The following is a 24786-nucleotide window of genomic DNA, read 5'->3' as shown; positions in this document are numbered from 1 at the left end:
CCTCTCTTCCCCCCAGTCTCTCTCTCTCTCTCTCTCTTCCCCCCCAGTCTCTCTCTCTCTTCCCCCCGTCTCTCTCTTCCCCCCCAGTCTCTCTCTCTCTCTTCCCCCCCAGTCTCTCTCTCTCTTCCCCCCCCCGTCTCTCTCTCTCTTCCCCCCCAGTCTCTCTCTCTCTTCCCCCCCAGTCTCTCTCTCGTCTCTTCCTCCCCCCAGTCTCTCTCTCTCTTCCCCCCCAGTCTCTCTCTCTCTTCCCCCCAGTCTCTCTCTCTCTTCCCCCCAGTCTCTCTCTCTCTCTTCCCCCCCAGTCTCTCTCTCTCTTCCCCCCAGTCTCTCTCTCTCTCTTCCCCCCAGTCTCTCTCTCTCTTCCCCCCAGTCTCTCTCTCTCCCCCCAGTCTCTCTCTCTTCCCCCCAGTCTCTCTCTCTCTTCCCCCCAGTCTCTCTCTCTCTTCCCCCCAGTCTCTCTCTCTCTTCCCCCCCAGTCTCTCTCGCTCTTCCCCCCCAGTCTCTCTCGCTCTTCCCCCCCAGTCTCTCTCGCTCTTCCCCCCAGTCTCTCTCGCTCTTCCCCCCCAGTCTCTCTCGCTCTTCCCCCCAGTCTCTCTCGCTCTTCCCCCCAGTCTCTCTCGCTCTTCCCCCAGTCTCTCTCGCTCTTCCCCCCAGTCTCTCTCGCTCTTCCCCCCAGTCTCTCTCGCTCTTCCCCCCAGTCTCTCTCGCTCTTCCCCCCAGTCTCTCTCGCTCTTCCCCCCAGTCTCTCTCTCGCTCTTCCCCCCAGTCTCTCTCGCTCTTCCCCCCAGTCTCTCTCGCTCTTCCCCCCAGTCTCTCTCGCTCTTCCCCCAGTCTCTCTCCTCCCCAGTCTCTCTCTCTCTTCCCCCCCAGTCTCTCTCTCTCTTCCCCCCCAGTCTCTCTCTCTTCCCCCCCAGTCTCTCTCTTCCCCCCCAGTCTCTCTCTTCCCCCCCAGTCTCTCTCTTCCCCCCCAGTCTCTCTCTCTCTTCCTCCCCCAGTCTCTCTCGCTCTTCCCCCAGTCTCTCTCTCTCTTCCCCCCAGTCTCTCTCTCTTCCTCCCCCCCCAGTCTCTCTCTCTCTTCCCCCCAGTCTCTCTCGCTCTTCCCCCCAGTCTCTCTCGCTCTTCCCCCCAGTCTCTCTCGCTCTTCCCCCCCAGTCTCTCTCGCTCTTCCCCCCAGTCTCTCTCGCTCTTCCCCCCAGTCTCTCTCGCTCTTCCCCCCAGTCTCTCTCTCGCTCTTCCCCCCAGTCTCTCTCGCTCTTCCCCCCAGTCTCTCTCGCTCTTCCCCCCAGTCTCTCTCGCTCTTCCCCCCAGTCTCTCTCGCTCTTCCCCCCAGTCTCTCTCGCTCTTCCCCCCAGTCTCTCTCTCTCTTCCCCCCCAGTCTCTCTCTCTCTCTTCCCCCCCAGTCTCTCTCTTCCCCCCCAGTCTCTCTCTTCCCCCCCAGTCTCTCTCTTCCCCCCCAGTCTCTCTCTTCCCCCCCAGTCTCTCTCTTCCCCCCCAGTCTCTCTCTTCCCCCCCAGTCTCTCTCTCTCTTCCTCCCCCAGTCTCTCTCGCTCTTCCCCCAGTCTCTCTCTCTCTTCCCCCCAGTCTCTCTCTCTTCCTCCCCCCCCAGTCTCTCTCTCTCTTCCCCCCAGTCTCTCTCGCTCTTCCCCCCAGTCTCTCTCGCTCTTCCCCCCAGTCTCTCTCGCTCTTCCCCCCAGTCTCTCTCGCTCTTCCCCCCAGTCTCTCTCGCTCTTCCCCCCAGTCTCTCTCGCTCTTCCCCCCAGTCTCTCTCGCTCTTCCCCCCAGTCTCTCTCGCTCTTCCCCCCAGTCTCTCTCGCTCTTCCCCCCAGTCTCTCTCGCTCTTCCCCCCAGTCTCTCTCGCTCTTCCCCCCAGTCTCTCTCTCTCTTCCCCCCCAGTCTCTCTCTTCCCCCCCAGTCTCTCTCTTCCCCCCCAGTCTCTCTCTCTCTCTTCCCCCCCAGTCTCTCTCTCTCTCTTCCCCCCCAGTCTCTCTCTCTCTTCCCCCCCAGTCTCTCTCTCTCTCTTCCTCCCCCAGTCTCTCTCGCTCTTCCCCCAGTCTCTCTCTCTCTTCCCCCCAGTCTCTCTCTCTTCCCCCCAGTCTCTCTCTCTTCCTCCCCCCCCAGTCTCTCTCTCTCTTCCCCCCAGTCTCTCTCTCTCTTCCCCCCCAGTCTCTCTCTCTCTTCCCCCGTCTCTTCCCCCCAGTCTCTCTCTCTCTTCCCCCCAGTCTCTCTCTCTCTTCCTCTTCCCCCCCAGTCTCTCTCTCTCTCTTCCCCCAGTCTCTCTCTCTCTCTCTCTCTCTCTTCCTCTTCCCCCCCAGTCTCTCTCTTCCCCCCAGTCTCTCTCTTCCCCCCAGTCTCTCTCTCCCTCCCCCCCAGTCTCTCTCTCCCTCCCCCCCCAGTCTCTCTCTCCCTGTCTCTCTCTCTCTTCCCCCCCCAGTCTCTCTCTCTCTCTCTTCCCCCCAGTCTCTCTCTCTTCCCCCCAGTCTCTCGCTCTCTCCCCCCCAGTCCTCTCTCTCGCTCTCTCTTCCCCCAGTCTCTCTCGCTCTCTCTTCCCCCCAGTCTCTCTCTCCCCCCCCAGTCTCTCTCTCTCTTCCTCCCCAGTCTCTCTCTCTTCCTCCCCCCAGTCTCTCTCTCTTCCCCCCCAGTCTCTCTCTCTCTCTTCCCCCCGTCTCTCTCTCTCTTCCCCCCGTCTCTTCCCCCCAGTCTCTCTCTCTCTTCCCCCCAGTCTCTCTCTCTCTCTTCCTCTTCCCCCCCAGTCTCTCTCTCTCTTCCCCCAGTCTCTCTCTCTCTCTCTTTTCCTCTTCCCCCCCAGTCTCTCTTCCCCCCAGTCTCTCTCTTCCCCCCTCTCTCTCTCCCTCCCCCCCCAGTCTCTCTCCCCGTCTCTCTCTCTCTTCCCCCCCCAGTCTCTCTCTCTCTCTTCCCCCCAGTCTCTCTCTCTCTCTTCCCCCAGTCTCTCGCTCTCTCTCCCCCCCAGTCTCTCTCTCGCTCTCTTCCCCCCAGTCTCTCTCTCGCTCTCTTCCCCCCAGTCTCTCTCTCGCTCTCTTCCCCCCAGTCTCGCTCTCTCGCTCTCTTCCCCCCAGTCAGTCTCGCTCTCTCTTCCCCCCAGTCAGTCTCGCTCTCTCTTCCCCCCAGTCAGTCTCGCTCTCTCTTCCCCCCAGTCAGTCTCGCTCTCTCTTCCCCCCAGTCAGTCTCGCTCTCTCTTCCCCCCAGTCAGTCTCGCTCTCTCTTCCCCCCAGTCAGTCTCGCTCTCTCTTCCCCCCAGTCAGTCTCGCTCTCTCTTCCCCCCAGTCAGTCTCGCTCTCTCTTCCCCCCAGTCAGTCTCGCTCTCTCTTCCCCCCAGTCAGTCTCGCTCTCTCTTCCCCCCAGTCAGTCTCGCTCTCTTCCCCCCAGTCAGTCTCGCTCTCTTCCCCCCAGTCAGTCTCGCTCTCTTCCCCCCAGTCAGTCTCGCTCTCTCTTCCCCCCCAGTCAGTCTCGCTCTCTCTTCCCCCCCAGTCAGTCTCGCTCTCTCTTCCCCCCCAGTCAGTCTCGCTCTCTCTTCCCCCCCAGTCAGTCTCGCTCTCTCTTCCCCCCCAGTCAGTCTCGCTCTCTTCCCCCCAGTCAGTCTCGCTCTCTCTTCCCCCCCAGTCAGTCTCGCTCTCTCTTCCCCCGTCAGTGTCGCTCTCTCTTCCCCCCCAGTCAGTGTCGCTCTCTCTTCCCCCCAGTCAGTGTCGCTCTCTCTTCCCCCCAGTCAGTGTCGCTCTCTCTTCCCCCCCAGTCAGTGTCGCTCTCTCTTCCCCCCAGTCAGTGTCGCTCTCTCTTCCCCCCAGTGTCGCTCTCTCTCTCCCAACATGCCCTCAAAAAACCCTCGGCACCGCCGGGCACGCCAGCTAATGCCTTTATAAAACTGTACTGTTTCCAGTAATGGGCATACCTGGCATTCAACTGGCTTAACCAATCATTAGAGCTACTTCAACCACATCGAGCTTGCTACTCCTGGATCATCCTGGAAGGGCAAAAATAAACCCCGGCTCCTTTTCTCTAGTACCAGCTGCCTCTTTAAATCCCCCTCTCTGCCCCGACACCAAGTGCAAGAAGCTAATGGATTTCTTTGTCATCGAGACAGAGACCATCCGTTCAGCTGCCTCTGCTACTTCCGACCCTTTCCATTGCACATCAAGCCAAAATGCCCCCTTGTCCTACCCTACCATAGCCATGAAACTCCATCTCTCTGTAGTTTCTCCTCTATCTCCCTCTACAAGTTCTTCTGATCCATGAAACTGAGAGGTCCTTCTCTGACCCCATTCCGACTAAAATACTGGCCACTCAACTTCCCTTCCTGGTCCCCATGCTCGCTTGAAGCACTTCGCTCCCCTTGGGCACTTTCACCCCCTCCTTCAAAACCATCATCACACCTCTCCTCCAAAAACCCACCCTCAACCCCACTGTCCTCTCTCCAGCCTCCCTATTGTTGCCAAGGTCATTGAATATACCTATCTTGATGACCTCCTGCAGCCTTATATCTCCCACCAGCCCCCCACAAAACTCTGACCAGTCTCTTGTGCACACTTCTTTTCCATCACCACCGGCAGCCTGCTTTTAGCACTTGAATTCCCTCTATACATCCCTGCCCCTCCCTTTCCTCCTTTAAGACCCTCCTTGAAAGCAACCTGTTTGACCAAGCTTTTGGTTACCTCTCCTAATCCTCCCTTCGTTGGCTCAGAGTCTGATTTTGCTCATACCTCTGAAGTACCTTGGGATATTTTTCTACATTGAAAGCTCTATATAAATGCAAGCTGTTATTGTATGTGCTTGCACAAATCATTTTTATTTCACTTGTGTTATGAGATAATGTCTAGCCATGAGACAGTAGGTGCAGCACTGATGCAAGCTTGTCTACACAGTTAAATTTAAAAACTATAAACATTTTATGCTTTGCAAGTAGGAATATCAGTAATAAACTAATTACAACAAATTTACATGTGTTATAAAGTAGCATTTCCCTGAAAATATTGCTTTTATGAAATACATAAACTGGATCTTTATTTTAGCATGCAAGGTTAAAGGATACACGAGCACTCACTTTTACCTCAGATACTGCATATGGCTATTACACTGGCTAAAATGCCTCTGTCACTAGGCCCATTAATGCATTCAGGTTCCTGGCTAAAAACCAAGAATCACAGATTTACTATTTGAAGCTGGAATTGTAAGCAAATTTCTTACTCACGTTTTCAGTTGTACCTGTTACAACATGTAATCCATCATAGGTTGATTTAATATACATGCCCTAGGAAAAAAAACAGAAAAACTGATCTATTAGAAAAGGATAAAATCCAGCAATGCCACTCAAGTATCATTACCCCATTTACTTGACTCACTAATGTAGTTCTTAAGAAAAAAAGACTTGCATTTTTATTGTGCCTTTCATGACCACCAGATGTCTCAAAGCGATTTACAGCCAATGAAGTACTTTGAGTGTAGTCGCTGTTGTAATGTGGGAAACACAGCAGCCAATTTGCACACAGCAAGCTCCGACAAACAGCAATGAGATAATGACCAGAATCTGTATTTGTTATGTTGGTTGAGGGATAAATATTGGCCAGGACACCTGCCATAGATAACTCCCCTGCTCTTCTTCAAAATAGTGCCATGGGATCTTATGTCCACCCGAGGGGGCAAACGGGGCCTCAGTTTAACGTCTCATCTGAAAGACGGCATCTCCGACAGTGCAGCACTCCCTCAGCACTGCACTGGAGTGTCTGCCTAGCTTTAATGTGCTCAAGTCCCTGGAGTCAGTCATAATGGCACAGAAAGAGGCCATTCGGTCCATCGAGCCAGTGCCAGCTCCCTGTAAAGCAATCCAGTCAGTCCCATTCCCCTGCTCTATCCCCGTAGCCCTGCAAGTTTATTTCCCTCAAGTGCCTATCCAGTCTCCTCTTGAAAACATTGTCTCCGTTTCCATCACTTCAGTCGGCAGTGAGTTCCAGGTCCTCACCACTCAATGCGTAAAAAAGTTTTTCCTCGCATCCCCCCTGTATCTCTTGCCCAAAACCTTAAATCTGTGTCCCCTAGTCCTTGTACCATCCCTATCTAGCCTATCCAAACCCGTCATAATCTTGTACACCTCTGTCAAATCACCCCTCAACCTCCTTTGCTCTAATGAAAACAAATCCAGCTTCTCCGACCTGTCCTTGTAGCTAAGATCCCCCATCCCCGGAACCATTCTGGTAAATCTCCTCTGCACCCTCTCAATGGCCTTCACATCCTTCCTAAAGTGTGAAGACCAGAATTGGATGCAATACTCCAGTTGTGACTTTAACCAGCACTTTATAAAGGTTCAGTCTAACTTCTCTACTTTTGTACTCAACACCTCTATTTATGAAGCCCAAGATCCCATATGCTTTGCTAACCACTCTCAATATGTCCTGCCACCTTCAGGGACCTATGCACATTAACTCCCAGGTCCCGCTGTCCCTGCACACTCTTTAAAACTGTGCCATTAAGTGTATATTGCCTCCCAGTTCCTTCTGCCAAAATGCATCACCTCACACTTTACTGTATTAAATTCCATCTGCCACTTGTCTGCCCATTCTGCTAGCCTTTCTATGTCCCGTTGCAGTCGATTGGCATCATCCTCACTGTTTGCCACACCCCCAAGTTTGGTGTCATCGGCAAATTTAGAAATTCTACTGTATTCCAATATCCAGGTCATATATCAAAAAAAGCAGTGGCCCCAGCACTGACCCTTGGGAAACATCACTGTCTACCATCCTCCAGTCTGAAAAACAGCCATTTACCACAACTCGCTGTTTTCTGTCCTTAAGCCAATTCCTTATCCAAGCTGCCACTGACCCACCTATTCCATGAGCCTCAATTTTGTTAACCAGCCTTCAATGTGGTACTTTGTCAAATGTCTTCCTAAAATCCATGTAGACAACATCCATTGCATTCCCTTCATCAATCCTCCCTGTTAGTTCATCAAAAAATTCAATTAGATTAGTCAAACATGATCTATCCTTTACAAATCAGTGTTGGCTCTCCTTAATTAGCTTAAACCTCTCCAAGTGCCTGTTAATTTGTTCCTTCATTATTGGAGTGGGACTTGAACCCACAACCTTCTGACTCAAAGGCAAGTATGCTACCCACTAAGCCATAGCTGACACACTTCTGAAAGCTTGTCTTCACATTCAGAATATAACATCGTGGCCCCTATTTTCCAATGCCCCTACACAAAGCGCATGTGCTGAAACCGCCATTTCTGATCGGTCAAGAATCCGCTTCCTGCAGAACCTCTGCCCGCTAAAATCACTTAAAAATCTTCCGCCAGGTAAAAGCAGGCGCAAGGCCTGCTTTTACCATAAGAGTTTAAAAAAGTTAAATATATATTTTTCTCCACTCATTTATAATTTAAAAGGTAAGTTTATTTTTAGCCCTGTAAAAAACTTCAAAAAAATTAAATTTGTTTAATATTTAATTTAATGTAATTTTATCTAATTTTTAAAATGCGATTTAATTTTTTTTTAATGTTTATGTCTTTTTTCAGTGATCCCATTCTTAATTTTGACAGGTCTATCTGTTGGATTTCCACTTTACCTTACATTTGTGGAAGCCTCATCTTTTACTGTCTCTTACCTAGTTTGGTGGCCATGGTTGCTTAACTGCACAAGTGGAGGTTTTGTACTAGTTTTGTATTGTACCAAAACCTTCCTTGAAAACTTCAGTGTTAACAGCTCAGACCAGTTTACTGTCGTCAATTTATTTCTCATCGCATCGAAGTTTGCCTTACTTAAATTTAAAACTTTGGTTTGTGATTCTGGCTTCTCCCTCTCAAACCCAGTATCAAATTCAAGCATACTATGACCATCATTGTTTCCTCTTATTTTTTTCCCCCCCGTGCATGGTCCCTTTAAATTTACTGCGAGAGCGCAGCTTGCGAGTGTCCTGGGCGGGGCCTCCCGATTGATGTGCGGCCGCGCACCTTAGGGGGAACATTGATGGCCACTATTCGCAATATATTCCCTTAGTCAGATTGTTAACTAATTCTGGTTCATTACTCAACACTAAATCTAGTATGGCCTTATACCTTTTTAGTTCTACGTCATATTGGGGCAGTAATTCCTCCCCAAACACGTGAGTACGGAAGGGGTACTCACGCGTCTGGCCGGAGGAAATGCCGGTTTTCAGCATGCACAGAAAACCGGCATTTCCTCTCCTCTAACCCAAGAGGTGAAGGGGCTAGTGCGTGCGCTGTATGGGGGCAGCGCGTGCGTCTTGGATTCCCTCTGTTTTGGGGGATTTGCGCATGTGTAAAGGCCTCCGGTCTTTACGCTTGTAGAAAGCACACGTAAGTATTTTTTTTTTTTTTTTTATAAACAGGCAAGTGGTGTTTTAGTGCAATTTAGAATTTTTTTTCCCCCACAGGTTTATTATTTTAAAGAATCTACAATAAGGTAAGTTTAGTTTTAGACCCTTATTAAAAATGTATTTTTTCAAAAAAAAATTGTTTAAATTATTTTTTTAAACTTATTTATACTTAATTTAATGATGTGATGTTTTTTAAAATTTTATTTAAAGTTTAAGTAGTGTTTTGGGGTGCAGTACTTTTCATGAGTTTGACAGTTCTTACTCAAACTTATGAATGAAGTTTCCCCTCCACTGATTGGCTGAACAGTGCTCACCTGATCCCAGCCGGCACATCGCACTAACTACGCCGCTGAGTCAGGTTAGCACAGCGCGCCGACATCAGAACCGGGCCACTGACAGGAAATCCACTGTGGGCCAGGTTTCAGATGTCGACGCGCCGGGTAAGTGCACATCGGGGGCTTGCACGCGCGGCAAGCCCCCGACACCAAGTTCTGGGCCATTGTTTCAGAAAACTGTCCCAAATACTCCCAACGCCCTTTTTAAAAAAAATCTTAGTTATTATTTCCATCTGGGACACCATTCCCCCTATTGTTGGTTTAAAGTCCTTTCTACCTTTCTATTTATCCTTTCCGCTAGGACCTTGGTCCCAGCCCAGTTCAGGTGCAGCCCGTCACAGCAGTACAAGTCCTTCCTGTCCCAATACTGATGCCAGTGTCCCATGAAATGGAACCTCTCTTTCCCACACCAGTCCTTCAGCCATATGTTTACTTTCTTGATTGGTTTATTCTTATGCCAATTAGCATGCGGCTCAGATCGTATCCTGGACATTAGCACCCTCAAGGTCCTGGGTTTTAATTTAACACCTAGCTCCAGATACTCTCGGCACAACCATCTTCCTGTTCTATCCTATGTTGTTGGTTCTGACATGGATCACAACTGGTTCTTCCCCCTCCCTTTCCAAGATCCTTTCCAGCCAGCCAATTAGAGACATCCCTTATAATAGCAAAATACTGCGGATGCTGGAAATCTGAAACAACAGAAAATGCTGGAAATACTCAGCAGGCCAGGCAGCATCCGTGGAGAGAAAGAGAGGGTCCCAGACCCGAAATGTTAACTCTCTCTCCACGGATGCTGCCTGGCCTGCTGAGAGATATCCCTTATCCTGGTATCATGTAGGCAACACACCCTCCTGGACTTTCAATCTTGTGAAAAGGATACCCGCTACACCCCTAAATTATCAAAACTCTCAGAACTACAACCTTTCTATTCAGGCGTTTATCCCTTTGGACTGCCTCATTGCTCCATGGTGCCTTGGTTAGCATTCTGGCCACCCCCCACATCCACAGCCTTCTTCCCCACAGGTCGCAAGTACATCGTACTTGGACAGGACCAGTTTCTGTGACTCCTCCTACCCTGTGACGAGCACACACTGCTTGTTCTGTACTTGTATCTCTCTACATGGTGTAACTGGAGTAAACAACCCAGGAATTCCTCCCACTTTCTTATGTGTCAGAGTGTCTCTAATTCGCACTCCAGCTCAATGACGGAGCTGAAATGATTCAAGACAGACATTTCCCACAGGCGTCATCATCCGGAGCAGCCTCAGTGTCCACAAATTCCCATAGTCTGCAGTCTCAAAACACTACCTGTGCTGCCATTACCTACGTTTAATTATTTTACAGCAGTTACTTATTTATCTGGAGTGCTGATTTGTCTTTAATACTAAATTGTGATCAGATGGATTTAATTTGGTTTCCATTAGTTACTTCTATTTCTCAGTTTAGTATATTTAACCCATTATGTCTATTTACTAGTTTGGTTTTTGCCCTTGCCTCTTACATAACTTTAAAAAAGTTTTAGCCCCTTAACTACTGTATAATTAAATATTAAAGCATTAACAAATAATTGAACACTTAGCTTTGATTCCTCAGGCTCCACCGCTTATTTCCCTGTGTTAGCTATGATGCAACTTTTCAATTTCTTCTTCCAGCTTGTTTCAGAGCGGTCGCTGCTCTGATTCACCCACTCTTAAATGCTCTGACTGACTCTTTCCCACCCTACCTCGGTGTACCGATCGGCACTTAATTGATTTATTTTGAAATGTAGGATAGCTACGTACTACTAGGCTGGTCAAGAATATATTGCATTGAAGTTACAATTTATTAAAAGAGAGTTACAGGATTCATTGGTACATTGTATTCAATATTCTCCACTCTGAGCCCATACTTAACATTTAAAAGCTGCTCCTCAAAGACAAGAGAACACATGAATATTCCAATAATTATTTCCTTGTGTCATAACTGGCAAGCCCAGACAGGTTCCTTCATAATAAATATTTATTACTAGTGATTAAATATTAAGCTACCTTATTTCAGGTTTATGGCACTCTCTGGGCTGGATCTTGCCAGCCCTGGGGAGGCAGGTTTGGAGGTGGGACTGCCGGGAAAATGGCAGAATTTGGGGGCGGGAGCCCAACCCACCTCCATGCCATCTTGCCAGGAGGTGGGTAGCCGACCAGCGCCGGGTCCCGCCTCAGGTGGGAAGGGGATTAATGCCAACTACCTGTTGACGGGCAGTTAATTAACAGGCAGTTTTTTGCTAATCCCTATTTTGAGCCCTGAAGTGTGGGCTTCCCGACGGCTCCGAACCTCGCTAGGGTCAGCAAGGCGGGCCATCGGTCTGCGGGGGTGGGAGGGGCAGAGATGTCCGGTGTGCAGGTGAGTAACGGGTGCATGTGTGCAGAGGTAAGTGTCTGAGGTGTGTGTAAAATGTTTTAATAAGTTTTACTTACTTTTACTTCTTCCTGCAGGCCTCGGGAGTCCATCAGCTCACCGGCACAGAAAGCAGAACGGCCACTGAACTGTCAAAAGCTGCAGCCTTCTGCTTTCTGGTCAAGGCGGCTTTCTAATTCAGTCTTGAGTAAAGACACAACTTAGAAGACAGATTGCCAGTGTTTTGACAGCTTCAGAGCACAAAAGCTCTCGACAGATGAAACGACACTCGCCGACGTCACCTGTAACTGGCTTTCCCTTAATTGGCCTGCTAAGCCCGCAAGGTCAATCAAGGGAAAATAGCGTGGGTTGGCCACAAGTCGATGGAGGCGGGACTAAAACCCAACAAGCGGGAGTCCTGCCTCCAAAAGCTTCCCATTGACAAAATCCAGCCCTCAATGTCCATGGTTACAGTGCACAAGATCAATGTTATGTCCAATTTAAAATTTGGGAGCCAAGCATTAGCCTTCTGTTCAACAACATATTTTGTCTGCTTGCACTCGAGGCAAAGGAGAGCTAATGGTGAACGAATATATCACTGTTGCCAATAGTCAACATGTTAGCTAAATTTTCAGATGCAATTTGGGGTTCTTTCATTAACCCCCAATAGTGGGTGTAAACTCTTTCCAGCATGAAAGTGATCTACAGCACAAAATTTTCAAAACATACACCAGCAGAGCTTGAACTTGGATGTTCAACTTGGCACTTTTTGCCACTTTAACTGCTCGTTTCCTCCCCCAATCAAATTGTAAACACTCATCCAATGGATGAAAGGATTCAATGTGTCGTATCGTCAAATTTTCACGAGCAGAGAGTTTATTTTAGGCAAAATAAATTAACAAACGCCTGAAGAAATTTTCTTAAGGATTAGATCTTAAAATAAACTATCCTTTTTAGTTATTTGCATCAGACTGCAGTCCATGTGGTGAAGGTGCTGCCACAATGCGATTGGGTAAGGAGTTCCAGGATTTTGACCCAGCGACAATGAAGGAACGGTGAATAATGTCTAAGTCAGGCTAGTATGCGACTTGGAGGGGAACTTGATTATGACTTTCAGAGCGTTGATAGTGGTAGACTTGGCAATGTTAATGCCACTGAATATCAACGGGAGCTGATTATCATCTCTGTTGCTGGAGATGATCGTTGCTCGACACTTGCCACTCATCAGTCCAAGCCTGGATGTTGTCCAGGTCTTGCTGCATGCGGGCATGGACTGCTTAATTATCTGAGGAATTGCACATGAAGCTAAACACTGCAATCGTCAGCAAACAGCCCCGCTTCTGACTTTATGATAGAGGGAAAGTTATGGATTAAGCAGCTAAAGGTAGTTGATGATGACCTCCAACAACCATAATCATCTTCCTTTGTGCTGCTTGATAGCACTGTTGACGACTCCTTCGATCACTGCTGATAATTGAGAGTAGGCTGATGGGTCAATAATTGGCTGGGTTGAAGGATATGGCAGGCCATGACATTACAGATTGTGGTGGTATACAATTCTGCTGCTGCCAATGGCCCACAGTGCCTCAGATTCCAAGTTTTGAGCTGCTAGTTCTGGTCTTAATCTATCCCACTTAGCACGGTGGTAGTGCAAAACTAATGGACACAATGGAGCGTGTGATCAGTGTGAAGACAGGACTTGGTCTCCACGAGGACTGTGCGGTGGTCACTCCTACCAATGCCGTTATCGACAGATGCATATGCGACAGGTAGATCGGCATGGCCGAGATCAAATAAGTTATTCCTTCGTGCTGGTTCTCATCCCATCTGGTGCCAGCCCAGTCTGGCAGCTATGTCCTTCAGGATCCGGCCCGCTTGCTCAGTGGTGGTACTACCGATCCACTCTTGGCGATGGACACTGAAGTCCCCCACTTAGCGTACATTCTGTGCTCTTACTACCCTCAGTGCTTCCTCCAAGTGGTGTTCAACATGGAGCAGTGCTGATTCATTGGCTGAGGGAGTGTGTCAGGTGGTAACTACAGGAAACTCTCGTTTAAACGGTACCTAAATATCCAGAATTCTCTACTAACCGGCAAAATTCTCACTCCGAAAACAACACCTCAATAACCGAAAATGTTGCCGAGTCCGAGTCTCCCGCGGTGGCCGAGTTAGTCAGTGGCGGTAGTTCTTCAAACTGCCACTAATCGGCTTCTTGGCACTGTCAGAAGTCCAATCACCTCAATAACAGGAGTCTGACTGTTTGTTAAAAATAGCCTCGGTAGATAACCCTCTCCGTCATCTGGAATTTTTAATCAACCGGCACCATCCCAGTCCCGTCAGTGCCAGATATCAAAGAGTTTCCTGTAGCAGGAGGTTTTCTTGCCCATGTTTGACCTAAAGCCATGAGACTTAATGGGATCCGGAGTCATCGATGAGGACACTTCCTCCTCCTTCTCCGCCCCCTCCTCCTTCTCCACCCATCCTCCCCCAAATCTGGTGGGACATTTGCTTCCATCAAAGTATGCGAAATTCACCCAGTCAGATGAAACTATAAATAGCTTTGCAACATCAAAATTGAGAGATTCATGACATCATATATGCAAGAGCTCTTGATGAACACAGAAAGGCCTTCCAGCCCATTAAGTTCAATCCTTTCGAAAACCATGTACAGTTTACTGCTTCAGGTTTTAACTCTCCTGAGGAAGTAAAACATCCCAAGATAATGCTTCGGGAAATTTCTTCCTGATCCCCAGGGCAATCTGGCAAAATTCCCGGATGTCAATCTAACGTTACAATCTCTATTCTTTGACCATAACGGAGTGCATGCTACAGGATGAGATGTTCATGATCTAACCAGTGCATGAACCATTAACTTCTGTAGACCGGATTACCTTTATCGGCACTTATCTTATTAACCTTCAATCCGCTTTAGATGCTTATCCACAAAGAATGGAAATAAAGTGAAATGCTATCCCTCTCCTTCACTTTCAGTTACTAAAGAGAGGGTACCAGATTTACTCTCTCTCAAAGCTGCCTTTACTCAGTGCGTAAGCACTGTTGTGCTCTCAGTTCAATTGTCAAGTCGTGTTATAAAAGCTAACAATTCTTGCGTGCAGCGAGGGTGAACATGCAATTCAGTTTGTCAATTTAAATTGCTAACTTTGACCAAAACACAAGAATATTTTTTCCCCAACTTTCCATATTTAGCTCATTTTAATGAATACTCCTAAAACAACAACTGTGGTCATGTTACCAAAATTCCTTCCCTGCAAAAGTCACTAACCCAATTCCCATCGAAAATAATGGAAACAGTGCAGATGCCCGACATTCTTTCAGTCTTTAAGGCTGTAAATCCAGATGGATACAATTGGGACCTTTCCCATATACTTCAACACAATCAGAGAGTGTATGTTGACTAAGTACAGTTATTAAATTCTTTCATGCTCAGGCCACCAAGAAAAGGCAGAATATCAGCACTTCTCACACTTCTGATTAAAATCATCAACTGCTGACAATCCTGGGAATTAAAATTCTCACCTCAAAGTGCAAATATTGCAAAAACAATCACAAAATTGCTTGCTTTAAAGTAGGAACACAGGAATTGCTAGATGAAAAAAGACCACGGTCCATCTAGTTCGTCTACCATCCTGGCAGTCACGTGATACAATGATAATGGAGTTGTTGACTAATTATAGCAATCAATCTTCATTAATTAGGCTACAACACACCCAGAAATGACGAGGAAAACCCCAGTGGTGGATAGCTTCTGGAACCACAGGTCCCAACAAGTCACCCCCCACCGCCAGCATTCTGCACTTACCACATGTCATATTTTCCCACAGTACATGTCTGGGCATTTTCTAAAATTTAATAAATTCTTCCACCAATAACCAATGCACGAAGTATTATTTTTCCTCTGCTGCCATGTATACCCAGTCACAAGTTATAAATTGCAAGGAAAATTTGAAGTGGTTTGCGAATTAATGATAAAGTACAAAATGTAATTACAGGAAACTCTCTTATCCAGCACCAATGGGACCGGCGTGGTGCCGGTTTATCAATAAGTCCAGATTACAGAGAGGTATAGTTAAAAGGTACGAGAGCTCCGTACACAGCAACAAATCCAGGCTTCCCTGTTGCTCAGCAACATGTGCAGGAACCCCGGCCACAGACCAAGCATCCCTGTTGCTTAGCAACATGTGCAGGAACCCCGATTGCACAGCCATAGATCAAGGAACGGCCACTAATATGAAGTAAAACTTACCTGAACCTACTCCTGAATTTTGCCGGTTAACCGAGATTTCCGGTTATTTAGGTGCCGGTAAATCGAGAGTTTCCTGGATATGGGGTTTTTTCATAACGCGATCAGACCTCCCACAGTACTGCTGATGCATGGAGCAGGTTGTTGGGCTGTGTATCTGGTGGAGCCAAGGTGTAGGAGTGGAGTGGAGAGTCTGGGTGGAGGTCACTGCTGAGGCTTGGCAAAGGTGGATGTCACATTGTAGTTTGGTGGTGTGTGGGGGTAGTGGGCAGTGGACTGAGTTACAAGAGAAGGATGCTTTTTTAAACTAAGCACAGAAGCGAAGCATGGGAAGAGGTGCATGTCGAGTGAGGCATGGGCTCCTTAAAGGAAAAGTTAAGAGGCCTGAGGAAGTTCAGACAACTATACAAGCATGTTACAAATGGAATTGCAGGTAATTTCTCTGGAATATTCTCCACACTTCAAGACAACATTTACAAAATCGTTCCTCTTATCAAGACCCCAGGTGGAAAGGTCATGGTAGCTATTAACTCTTTTTTCTCTGCAATGCAACTGAAGAGCTATTTGCTTTGGTGGAATATGATTGGGGAGAAAGATTGTGTGTGACATGAAAGGTAACTAGCTGAAGAAAGAAATAAAAATAACCAATTAGAAAGGAAAAAGCAAGGAAGACACAGTCATGACATGGATGACAGACAAGAAATTATATATAAAAAAATACAACTTACCAGTCCTTCACTTGATTTGATGTTTATTAACTGAACCTCCTCTAGACAAGCGCTCTGGCTTAACAAAGGGTCAGATGTAGATCTAATCGTCTGATCACAAATGCCATTAAGAACTTTACACTGGAAAAAAATGGTTACAAATTGGACTATGGGGCATAGAGTCAACATACTAACAGATATCAATTACGTATTTTTATTGGAAGACATCCCCCCTCAGACACTCGTGCATCAAAATCGATTTTTTAAAAAGTCTAATCATATTTGCAATATATATTTAACCAAAAACAAAACATGCATTAATATTTATGAATTTTGTAACTTCTGCTTGGCCAGTGATTTTTGTTTGTACTAGTTCTCTAATAGATAAAAAAAAATTGGCCTGCAATTTGTGGTCAGCGGCGATGCAACAGCAATCGCCGTTGACCTCGAAGAAAGCTGCCCACAAAGATCTCAATTTCTGTTATGAAAGCTTTAGGTTTGTTGATGTGTAATTGATGGCGCTGTCTATATGGGATTCCTAGCACGATGCCGCAGTGACATCATCAAGCTGTATAAGCAGCCAATCACATTGAAGAATTCTCAGACAGCATACCAGGAAATGAAAAGCACTGATTATCTGCACTTTTTAAAAATGTTAGAGAACAAAATAAAGACTGTGACATGCACATGAGTTAAGGTAGAAGCTGAAATATCATAAAAATTACTTTTTTTTTTTAATTTTTTAAAAAGGAGTTTGTTCATCATAATGGAGAAATTTGACATTCCACAAATATAAAAATATGAGTTTTTCAGGACCAGAACAGTTGTTTAGCAGTCAGTACACTGTTAAAACCCCAGTACACCTATTCCAACAAGGCTTAACATTTAATGGGGAGTTTAACAGGGATATTAGTGCAGAAAAGCCCACATTTTCATCAGTTCCACAGATTTCACTGATTGCCAGTTATTGGGGGGCGGGGGCCACAGCGCAGCTGGAATCGGAGCAGTGAATGACTGACCGCAACTTCAGGATTTCCACATTTAGATGCGCATGTGCTAAATCCTGAAGTTCGCTGTCAGTACCCACGGCAAAATCCAGGCCATTACTTTTTTATTTTAAAAATAGTAAGAATGCATCTAGAGTAAGAATTTAAGTTGATGACCATAAAATGAAAGACCAAACTTGTCAACTGAAATCTCAACTGTTGCGATTTGTGAAGCTGGTGGAGTTATCCAGGTTACTGCAACCAATACCCGAGGTAGTGCAGTGTTAGGACATGTTGCCAAACTCTAGTCCTGATGTTACAACAGGAAGATCCCCAAACTGCTAAAGTTTTACACTCAGCTTTAAATGGTTAGCAAGACGACTAGGAAATAAAAAAAAGTGCACGGAATCAAATGCATAAATTTGATTTTGGGGGTGGGGGGGGTGGGGGGGGGGGGGGGGGGGGGGGGGGGGGGAGTGCCAGATCCAATATTTTAAACTACTTTACACTTTAAAAAGCACTTTTCTGCAACAGGATGTGCTCAAAGACTGCACTGATAACATGTAACAGATTTGAAAAAAGATGCATGAAGTTCTCAATTTAGCAATAACTTATATTCAGCCTATTACCAGAAATAGGCCTTTTTTATATTCCAAAAAAAATAAAAGAATGTCACACTGTGTCCATTATTCAAAGAAACAGCACCAGATAATACCCTGGCTATCTAATTTTATTGGTTAGCTAAATCTTTAATTAGTGCAAGATAAAACCACTGGTACTTCAAAGACAACTATCCCATCAACTAGCATTCTATTGTGAAGTAGACACGTTTAAAAACTACATCAGTACACGCTTAAAACCTCAGAGGCAGAGATTCAGTTTTAGGATCAAGCATCAACCCAAAGCAAGGAGAGATTCTCCCACGCTTTGCTCAAGTTCCGATACCATGTGGCAGAGCTTCTGTCCACTGGCATTGTGGATAAATGGACTTTCCAGTGAGGTGCTGCGTCAAATTGGGAAGGTCCCAAGTCGAACCTTCCAATCTTTGTAGCTTTAGCTGGGGTGGTGGTAGAGGTACAGTGCACCTCAATGTTTCTGGGCTAGAGTTAAGGATAATTAAGCTAGAGTTATATTACTACCCAAGGATTTTAGCTGAAAAGTATGCATTTGGACAAATGTCACTCAATTACAATGCCCCTCCCCCATAAATTTAAACTAGCTGGAGTGCCCGGCGGTGCCAAGGGTTTTTTGAGGGCGTGTTATGAAAAAAGTAGAAATAATTTTTATCTATATATATATCAATGAGTCTGTCCGTCTGTCTGTGTGTGGGGGAAGGAGGGAGAGAGGGGGGGGGGGAGAAAGAGAGAGAGGGGGGGGAAGAGAGAGAGGGGGGGAAGAGAGAGAGGGGGGGAAGAGAGAGAGGGGGGGGTGAAGAGAGAGAGGGGGGGAAGAGAGAGAGGGGGGGAAGAGAGAGAGGGGGGGGTGAAGAGAGAGAGGGGGGGGAAGAGAGAGAGGGGGGGAAAGAGAGAGAGGGGGGGAAAGAGAGAGAGGGGGGGAAAGAGAGAGAGGGGGGGAAGAGAGAGAGGGGGGGAAGAGAGAGAGGGGGGAAGAGAGAGAGGGGGGGAAGAGAGAGAGGGGGGGGAAGAGAGAGAGGGGGGGGAAGAGAGAGAGGGGGGGGAAGAGAGAGAGGGGGGGGAAGAGAGAGAGGGGGGGAAGAGAGAGAGGGGGGGGAAGAGAGAGAGGGGGGGAAGAGAGAGAGGGGGGGAAGAGAGAGAGAGGGGGGAAGAGAGAGAGAGGGGGGAAGAGAGAGAGGGGGGGGAAGAGAGAGAGGGGGGGAAGAGAGAGAGAGGGGGGGAAGAGAGAGAGAGGGGGGGAAGAGAGAGAGGGGGGGGGAAGAGAGAGAGGGGGGGAAGAGAGAGAGGGGGGAAAGAGAGAGAGGGGGGAAAGAGAGAGAGGGGGGAAAGAGAGAGAGGGGGGAAAGAGAGAGAGGGGGGAAAGAGAGAGAGGGGGGGAAGAGAGAGAGGGGGGGAAGAGAGGGGGGAAAGAGAGAGAGGGGGGAAAGAGAGAGAGGGGGGGAAAGAGAGAGGGGGGGAAAGAGAGGGGGCGAGAGCGAGAGCGAGCTGGTTTTTTAGCTTCAGGCCCGGCCGGTCTTTAATGGCCGCCACTCACCTCGGCTCCCAATCGGCAGTTTGAAGGATTGGGCCCTGCCCACAAACACCATGAATCGCCCCCCAATTGGTCAACCATCACGTCACTCAAAGCTAATGTGTGGTAGGATTGGTCAACCGCTAATGAGCGGATTTTGTCCGCTTTTTGTATACTGTCCGAACAATTTTTGTCTGATTATATATAGATATAATTTATATTTAAATTCGGGAAAATGTCAGGTCAGTTATTTTTGTATCATATTTCAAATTAGGAACTGGCAATTTACAATTTTGATAGGGGAAGTTGGTATTAGGTTGCGGAAGGGGGGGGCGGTGGGGTGGAGGGGAGAATGATTATCTCTGTCAGGAGCTTTCTCTACTAATAACGAGAGTTCACAGCGACATGCAACTGCTTCCCCTTCCTCTACTGTTTCAACATGTAGGGTTGGGTTATATTGAGGTTTTAATTGCTTTCTGATAGATTAACATCTGCAGCATTATCAGAAGTATAAAAACAAAATGAGCACTTACAACGTTAATAACACCATCTTCCATTTCAAACACAGTGGAGTCCTGTCAGTAAAAATCAACGCAAAACAAAAATCAGTGAGGGAACGTTGAATTATAAAAAGCCACACATTTTAGATCTCCAGCAAGTTGCAAACAGGAAACACAACGACCGATTTAACCGAGGCAGTTAATCCATCGAGCATATATTTGTAAGACTATTACAGTGCCTACCTCACACCAGAGTGCTTACTTTACAATATACGTATACAACAAAAACAAACAATGGAAAAACTCTGCACATTGGTCAGTTAGAATTACTTTGAATAAATCAGTGAAGGCAACAGGATTACAAAGAAAACAGGCTTTCAGCCAAACCAGTCTATGTTGATGTTTATCCTCCACACCAATGGTAGTCTTAATACTGTACCATGTTCCCATATCTCTTACCCCCTTTTCCTTCAACCACCTATCCAACATGAAGGAGTTGCGTGGGGGGTGTAGGGAGGCTAACGAGCGTGCAGATTGCAATGCAATCAGTAAATCCCACACTTGGGAGACAACTTACAACAATTATTCGAAATGGTGGGAGGGCAAAGAATCGGTAAAACAATGTAATTTTTTGAGGGGGGGGGTTGTGGGGAAAGAGGAAGAAATGGGGAAGGTATTTAAGAAATCTGGATTTGTTGGATAGAACTGTGACCACTTATAAGCTTCAAATGCAGCCTTCTCTTCCACAAGCTAAAGCCCTGTTCAAATTATTGGAATCTGCCTCATGTATAAACCATAGCAGATCAAAAAGTGTGTTTCATACCAATATTACCCCAATACATAGCAAAAAGCCTCATAGTTCAAAGGCCAAATTTTGATCAATGGAGACTACTAGGTAAGAGCTGTCTAAAAAGTCAATTGTGTCTAGCATCACTCGGTTGATGTGCTGTTTCAGCTTTTGTGTTGTGTAGCTTCCATCACTGGACAGTGGACCAGCCCCAACCAAACATGACGCCAGCAGCTTAAACCATTATGAAATACTGAGAGTTACTTCAACTCTGGGCACATTGTAAATGGAACATGTTACAACTTTGCTAACAATGTTTCGCGTACAGCAGCTTTCTTCATCTGTCAATTTTTTCTTCATTGTACAATGAAGTTGGTTGAGTTAGCATTGCATTTTCTAGTGCTATGGGGATCCTTCTGTGTAAGTACTACAGTACTTTGAATATTGTCACCTTTAGCTTTGTTCATCCAACAGTTTCAAATCCACATTCAACATCAGTTATGAATGAATTACAAATTTTAACCATCACCATGACAGTAGGAGCACTACTGGTTTCTACACCAGCCCTCTATTGACCACTGCATCCTCAGTTACAAAATGCAACTCAAATCTATTTCTACAGCATTCAGCCATGAAATCAGATCCATTATGTATCGGTTACAGGAGGGAGAATGTAACAATCAACATTTAGTTCTGAAAAGGAATTACAAAATTAAAAGCAAAATAGTCCAAAAATTGTAGGTGGTTTAGTGAATAATTCCTAGTTAGAAGTTAATTCCACTACTAAATAATTGGGTAGATTGTGTCATACAGCTGAAAACATTGCTGATGAGCCATTTTTGGCCAGGGGTGGGGGAGGGGCAGGGGGAGAACAATGGTGAAAGAAAAGTGAGGAGAGAGGGCTTACAACACAACTAAATTTAGAACCGGTTTTTAAAAAACATGCGCATAAATATTCCAAGTAGCTTGGATGATATTTCATGCCCAAAGAGCCATATCCAGGGCCATGGTTCATGACCCCGTGTAAGATTTCTTAATTAGTGACTTAAATAATATTGAAGTGCACTAGCTCAGTGACTCCAGACTTGTACAAAGCAGTTACTTCTGCCTGTTGTGCACTGGTTCAGGTGTCAATTGCTGGAAATGACACTGGTTTCATAGTGTTATACTGGAGGCTTTAACTGTCCATTTAACATCCACTAAGCATGTGTATTTAGAGTAGGATTGCTACAAGTTAGAAATTTCTCACTTCTTTGAAGGAATTCCAATAAAAATGTTCATGCAATTCAGATATAGTCAATATGCAAGTAATGGTAGCATTACTACAGATAGCAGTTATGGAAAGGGACACTTCCTGGGCCAACCCGCTACTCTTCCCCATCTCTTCAGCCAGCCACGCCCTCCCCCTCCCAAATCATCTCTGTGGGTCACTACACATTAACATTGCAAACACAAATGAAAATAGCTACAAGCAACTTCAACTTCCGAATAGGAAACCCATCTATTAGCACAAAATGTTCCCATTAGTGACCGAGGGGTTAAAGCTACCAGGGTGCACATCATTTAGGACTCCATGGTCATTTTATGGACCCTGTTTATTTACTGCACTTCAAACAGACTTCAAACCAGTTTCTCTGTATTGACACAGTGCCCAAGTTTAGCAGCCCCAGTAGTTCTGTTGCTTACGGTTCAAGGCAGCTAATAAATCTAGCAACACACTAAATTATTCCCTTCTTCAAACAACTTCAAAGGATTTTCATGTCCACTTTTAAGGGAGGTTCATCTCATTATTTCTGCCCAATGAAGTTTGGCCCATTATCACAGTCCAACTACTTTCAAAAGAAATCCTCGTGCAAAAACAGTTTATGAACAGCAGAGACATTACTTTCATTATGTGGGTCACGCGGGGCAGAATTCTTCCCATCTGAAAGATCCCATTGATCAAATGCTACTTGCTTCCATGAACAGCCCTTTCTTTCGGCTGTGCTGAAGCCAAGTCAGAAACTGGTGCTGTAAAGTGTTGGAAACGTCAACAACTGTGGCACAGACCATTAACACCAAACACCATTCATACAGCACAACTATCATATTTCCACTAGGTTATTAAAATGATGCAGCAAATGCAGGCTAGGTGCTTTCTCCCATTCGGAGATCTGTACAGGCATCTCATGCTTTGGTTACTTTTGGGACTGAGAAAGGAGGGAAGTAGATGCTGTTTTAAAATATGTACACGATACTTCTGCCCTTTTACAAGACTCTTCCTCAAATATTGCAGTGTATGGGTCCACTGATAAAAAATAAATTGTAATGACTGCTGATTTTAGACAAAATTTTAAACTCATCTCTATTGTACTTAGTGAAAAATTGCAGCCAAAGCCCTTTATATGAAGAAGGGGTGAATGTAACATGCAAAAACATCCAAGTATCAAGATGGTTGAAAGTATAGCCCATGCTTTGCAAGTTAATACTTTCTACACCGAAATAACTACAGCCTACAATTTTTCACATGAAAGGGAAGACGATGCAGAAAAGAACACAACAGAAATTCAGTGGACAAAGTGGGAAAAACAAGAAAACTAGTGTGCAACTGGCTCCACCGTGCCATTTAGAAATGTGAAAAACTCAAGTTAATTTTTTTTATTTTTTTAAAAACACTTGCATATGGGGTCAACATGTTGCAGTGGATTGAAACACAGTCCTTTTATCGTTGCAACTTCAAGTTAGCCATCCCAGAATAATGGAATGGAAATCTGCAGGAGTTCCAAGTGAAACACGTATCAATCTAAACCCTAATGGGGACAGGTCCACAACACAAGTGCCCACTGACATGACATTCGGTGTGCGAGCAGATATGCAAGACAAAACAAAACCTTGTACTGTACTATGAAGCTTAAACAAAATTCAACGGGCAGTGAATCTTTTCTGCTTGGATTAAAAACTGACCAGAATATGCACTGTGTGACTTCTACACATATTAAACAGTAGGTACCAGTCTCTTGGCAGACTGGCTCAATAGCCTTGTGTCATTCATCAGTCCCTGCAGTATGCTTCATTTGAAGATAGCACTTTTACAAGAAGAAACAATAAATTTAAGAGCAACCTCGACACCTACAAACACAAGTCTAAATACAGACAGGCACCATTGTTCAGAGAACTCCACATTACTTTAATTTTAAAACCAATGCATCAACGTTAGGCCTACACATCAATAAATTATGTCCGCTTCCTGTTAGAACTGATGAGGAAGATGCATTTGTGGGATTAGGAGTAAATCAGTTACAAGACCCACGCAGAGGGGGATCTATACTCAATGCATACAAGGTCCCGGAACCAACATTCAGCAGCACAAATGCCTCCCTCCCTCCAAAATTCTTTTCAGGTACAAAACTTTCTTAGGTTAATGTTGCTATGAAAATGCTGTGTGTCTGCGCTGTCCAATTTGTAACAATGGGAACTGATGCTGTGTTTGTATTACAGAGCAGTTGTTAGAAGTGATCCTTTAATACCCTGGTGGCTCCCACAAATGCATCTTTGCTATCAGTTCTATCAAATGCGTAATCCCTATACCGAGAAATCATGCAAGCAACCTTAACTTTCACTAAGAGGTACAAGAGTGAGACTGCGTAGGTAATAGAGGAAGCCCTACCATTACCTCATATTCTTAATTGATGAGCCAATATGCCTTGCCACTTTTCCACAATTCAGTCTCAAGCAACCACAAGGCGGCCACCACCAGTTTCTTGAACTTATTGGCCCAAAATATGTGATCCGAGGCTTCCCGGGCAAACTGAATGTGCAGCCCATCTACAGGCTAGGGATGCAGTTTCCTAATTGCTGTCCTGCACTGATCTTTGAGCCATTGGAGAAAGGCAAGAGACGAGAAACGAATCCTGACTCTTACGCACACAAAAGCTTGCGTGTGCTTACAATATTGCTCTGGAATCTACCTGCAGAGCCACCAGGGTATTAAAGGATCACTTCTTACAACTGCTCTGTAATACAAACACAGCATCAGTTCCCATTGATACACATCTATGCATTTACCTGGTGGGCCAGGAGGTAGGGAGGCTTGTGATCCTGGGCCTCACCAGGTACGCACAGGCAGAGGCCCATGTATCCCAGGGTCATAAGTTCCGGGTTTTAGTGCATGCCTAAACCCGGAACTTGCGCAGCCCCTACGGGCGCATGCGCACCTCGTACACACCCGTAGGGGTCGCAAAATACAGCCCATTAACTTTGGTTTGAGCAAGTTTCCACTCAACCCATTTGTTACTATCCTTTATATGGGCCTGTATATTGATTTTACACAGTGCAACAGTGTTGACATGCGAGAAGAGTTAAATGATATTTGG

The 24786-nt window shown here is 46.0% G+C and overlaps 1 protein-coding gene across 4 annotated transcripts in view; it reads right to left on the bottom strand.

Annotated features, from left to right (window-relative positions):
- cnksr3 (cnksr family member 3) overlaps window positions 1-24786 on the bottom strand; it is a 226273-nt gene that overhangs the window by 65644 nt on the left and 135843 nt on the right. For all 4 annotated transcript variants that reach the window (XM_085981477.1, XM_085981475.1, XM_085981476.1 and 1 more), the window contains 3 exons: window positions 19681-19722; window positions 16038-16157; window positions 5201-5260 (listed from right to left, as the gene is read on the bottom strand). In XM_085981477.1, coding sequence (XP_085837603.1) covers window positions 5201-5260; window positions 16038-16157; window positions 19681-19722 — 222 coding nt within the window. The remainder of the gene's footprint in view (window positions 1-5200; window positions 5261-16037; window positions 16158-19680; window positions 19723-24786) is intronic.

Source organism: Somniosus microcephalus, chromosome 3 (assembly GCF_052327205.1).
Source record: "Somniosus microcephalus isolate GS21.2 chromosome 3, FLI_Smic_1.0, whole genome shotgun sequence".
In the NCBI taxonomy this organism is placed as follows: Eukaryota; Metazoa; Chordata; class Chondrichthyes; order Squaliformes; family Somniosidae; genus Somniosus; species Somniosus microcephalus.
This window is presented reverse-complemented; position numbering and strand designations above follow the sequence as displayed.